The 3,331-nt window shown below is 44.7% G+C and overlaps 1 protein-coding gene across 1 annotated transcript in view; it reads right to left on the bottom strand.

Moving 5' to 3' along the window:
• tecta (tectorin alpha) overlaps positions 1-3,331 on the bottom strand; it is a 25,571-nt gene that overhangs the window by 10,369 nt on the left and 11,871 nt on the right. The window contains exons 15-20 of the mRNA XM_014003973.1: positions 1,918-2,204; positions 1,484-1,764; positions 979-1,089; positions 681-883; positions 439-602; positions 113-361 (exon numbers count right to left, since the gene is read on the bottom strand). Of these exons, the coding sequence (XP_013859427.1) occupies positions 113-361; positions 439-602; positions 681-883; positions 979-1,089; positions 1,484-1,764; positions 1,918-2,204 (1,295 nt within the window). The remainder of the gene's footprint in view (positions 1-112; positions 362-438; positions 603-680; positions 884-978; positions 1,090-1,483; positions 1,765-1,917; positions 2,205-3,331) is intronic.

The raw sequence follows: 3,331 nt of genomic DNA, 5'->3' as shown, positions 1-3,331 counted from the left end.
TTGGACATATGGATGATGGATGGTTGGATGAATAATGGATGGATAGATGGATGAATGATGGATGGTTGGATGGATGTACAGTTGGTTGGATGTGCGGTTGGATGCAGCCTACCCCCTCTCTATGATGATGTAACGCAGGCGGTCGCTGCTGTAGCGGGATGGTGTGGCCCAGCACATGTTCACGATGAGGATCAGCTGGTTTTCGTCGGCCCCCTCCACGAAGACGCCCACAAASAGGATGTCCCGGGTGCTAAGCACCACCTCGCCCTCCCTGTAGGGGTGTCGGTAYGAGGAGTTCTTGTACAGCGCCATCTTGGTAATGAAGTTCCCCTCCTGGGTTGGCAGGGTCAGGTTAATCACACTGGAGGACAAAAARAMAACAACAATTTAGTGATTTGTTTTCATTKAAAAAAGAAGCAGCTGGTTCCTGAGTCGGACCTGAGCATKGGTTTGAGAACTGTCTCCAGTGAGATCTTCAGGTCCAGCTCGTARGCACAGGAGAACTCCACGTTGATGGTCTTATCTCGGGTGATGACGTTGCCYGTGTTGTTCACACTTTCTATCCAGACTGTGTTCTTATACATGATGTGTGTGCCATTAGACTGTACGGAAAAAGTTTTTGACACATTTTAATTCTGGGTTACTGAAGATAAAACACAGAATAAATAGAATAAACGGACCTGAACAATGGAGCCACAGTGACCCTTGGTGTTATTGATGTGGAAGGAGATAAAGTCCTCTCCTTCGATGCCGGCACAGCGCTCRTCGTTCACCCTCACATCTTCTCGTTCAAAGCCCAGCTGGAAGAGCTTACACTTGGAGATGGACACCTCCATCTGAGCGTGCTTACAGTTCACCTCGGCCTGGATGATGTCATCGTCACCTGTCGGGCACGCACACACACCGATGCAGAACGCATGACTAGATGTGACTGGACGCAYAAAAATCTGTGGCTCAGAAAACAACTAAAAGCCTCACTTGCAGTGTTGGTAGGTAACTCAGGACAGCCGCACAGGTCGCCTCCGTTTTCCAGCTCACAGGTGAAGTTTGTGCAGATCTCTCCTGCACAGGGGTCGTAGATCCATTCTGCTAAAGACAGGTCCACACACAATGTTAGCTGTCACACTCACAGGGTTGGCCGCAAGTCAGCCTGCGGACTGCAAAGCTAAAAACGACACAACTTTATGATGTTTGAGAGGTATTCTAATGCCAGCAGTGGCTGTCTAATAACTGTGACTTCTGCTGAGTCAGCTGATTTAGCTTTAAATAACCTTTTACAACTTCTAGCTGTTAACTAGACTTTTAGTTAATTTAGTTTAAGGCTAGCCTTTTGCTGCCTACAGCTGACATTCTGCTGCTTTTAGCTAGCCTTTTACTACTTTTAATTGTTGGATAGCTTTTTGCTACTTTTAGGGTTTCGCTGACATTCAGTTACTTTTAGCTTTTATCTAGCCTAGACTCTGGTGTCTCCTGGTGGTCTTACAGCAGTTCTCCTGCGTGATCCACTTGGTGGTGAGGGTTCCTAAGGAGCGGCAGGCCTCAGCGTAGGCTGCCAAAGACCCGCAGACCTGAGCCTTGCGGTGGTTGTAGCAGCCATCCARGTAGCAGGACTGGTAGAAGGGCCGGGGGTCCAGGAGGCCATGGCACGGTTGGAAGAAACCCTTCAGCTGGGTCAGTTTCTGACAAGCGTCTTCACCCTGCAGAGCCAGGACTGCCGAGTTGTCGCAGGATTGGGTTAAAGCTACATACTGGGTCTCATCACAACTGATAAAACAAAAAGGGACACAAAATGAAGCTTTATGCTATTTTTTGTTTTGTTTTTCAATCTGAGTATGTCTGTATACTAATAGGTACAAGTTTGATAATAGTTTACTACATGGACAGTGAAACTCCACTGGGTCTGTGAGGTTTATTTACCTGTTCTGCATACCATTGGTCTTCCAGCTCTGGGCCAGCTCCAGGGCACTGACAGCAGGCTTCCCCCTGGAGGTGATGTAATCATCTCCGGGATCCCCATTGAAATTCCCACAGAGACCACACACCTTGTTCTGCAGCCGCTGGCCCATTGTAATGCTGAGAGTGTTGAAGCGGTTGTAGCGAATTTGAATGTCTTGCGGCGTGTCGATGACAATGAAGCCCTCAGACGTGGACAGACGTGTCATCAGCCCGGTCAGAAATGGCACAGACACTGGTGTACCATTGACCTGGAGAGACACAGCAAGTAGTAGACAGTTTTTTGTAAATTTGACTGAATACCTCACTTGGTCATAAACTTTGGCTAGTGACTAAAAGAACGAGATTATGAATACAGATAGTCAAAATAACAAACAAAACATTCAAGACCTTATCAGAAAAACTTTTCTAATGTCATGGTTTTGGTACTGTTTAGTTAACTTAGTCATTCAGGCAGTGATTAAAAATCAGAGTGTCGTCTGCGTACAATGATTTCTTATCTTAAACAGAAATGTCACAGTGTGGCAATGCCGCATGGTTTCCCAGACAAGAAAATAATGTGGAGCGTGGATCAGAGTAGTTTCCGATGGGGCTGTGATTACTTGGTGCTCCGGTAAATTTTATCCAAGGCCACTTCGGTTCATTTTATTTAATGCCAACAAAGTTCTCAAGCCACTTCAGAGAAATGTTGTGGGTAATGGCTCACCTGGATTACACAGGATTAGGGTGAATTGGGGGGTTTTAAGGCAATCACAAGATCATTATCTACCTCTATGAGTGCACTTTCAGCTGAATGGTACGGCTCAAAGCCAGAACTGGAGTAGCTCTAATCAGGTATTAGTGGCAAGGTAATTGGTAAATTGGACGGCGATAAGTATAAGTATTCTTGAAAGAAAATTGAGATTTAAAGTAGATCGGTTTGTTTAGTTTGTTAAAGGTTCCTAATACTGTCTATGGCATTCAGCCAAAAGAAAGTAAGTTGACATTAAATACTAGAAGATAAAAAGGTGAGGTTTGTTTTAAAGAGTAAGAGCAAGAGTGGAAAATGTTTGCAATCACTCCTGAGGAATCAGACATGTCTATGTTACTGAAGGTCAAAATCTTTGTCTAAACTTTCTAAATTCTAATTTTTAAGGCAGAAATTTTATTTAAAAAACTAATGGCAAGAAATGGATGAAGGCTGGAGAATGTTGTTTGAAATGATAGTTGGAAGGTTATATCAAGGATCAAGATCTACGTAACTCTTCAAACTGAGAGAACATTCATGTGCTCTTGTTCTTGGAAATCCGACCAACTGAATGACAGGCGTCCAACATACCAACCAACCAACAAACTGACCAACCAACCAACCAACCAACCAACCAACCAACCAACCAAC

The sequence above is a fragment of the Austrofundulus limnaeus genome, unplaced genomic scaffold, assembly GCF_001266775.1.
Source record: "Austrofundulus limnaeus strain Quisiro unplaced genomic scaffold, Austrofundulus_limnaeus-1.0 Scaffold21, whole genome shotgun sequence".
In the NCBI taxonomy this organism is placed as follows: Eukaryota; Metazoa; Chordata; class Actinopteri; order Cyprinodontiformes; family Rivulidae; genus Austrofundulus; species Austrofundulus limnaeus.
Note: the sequence above shows the minus strand (reverse complement) of the source record. Positions and strands in the feature narration are given on the sequence as shown.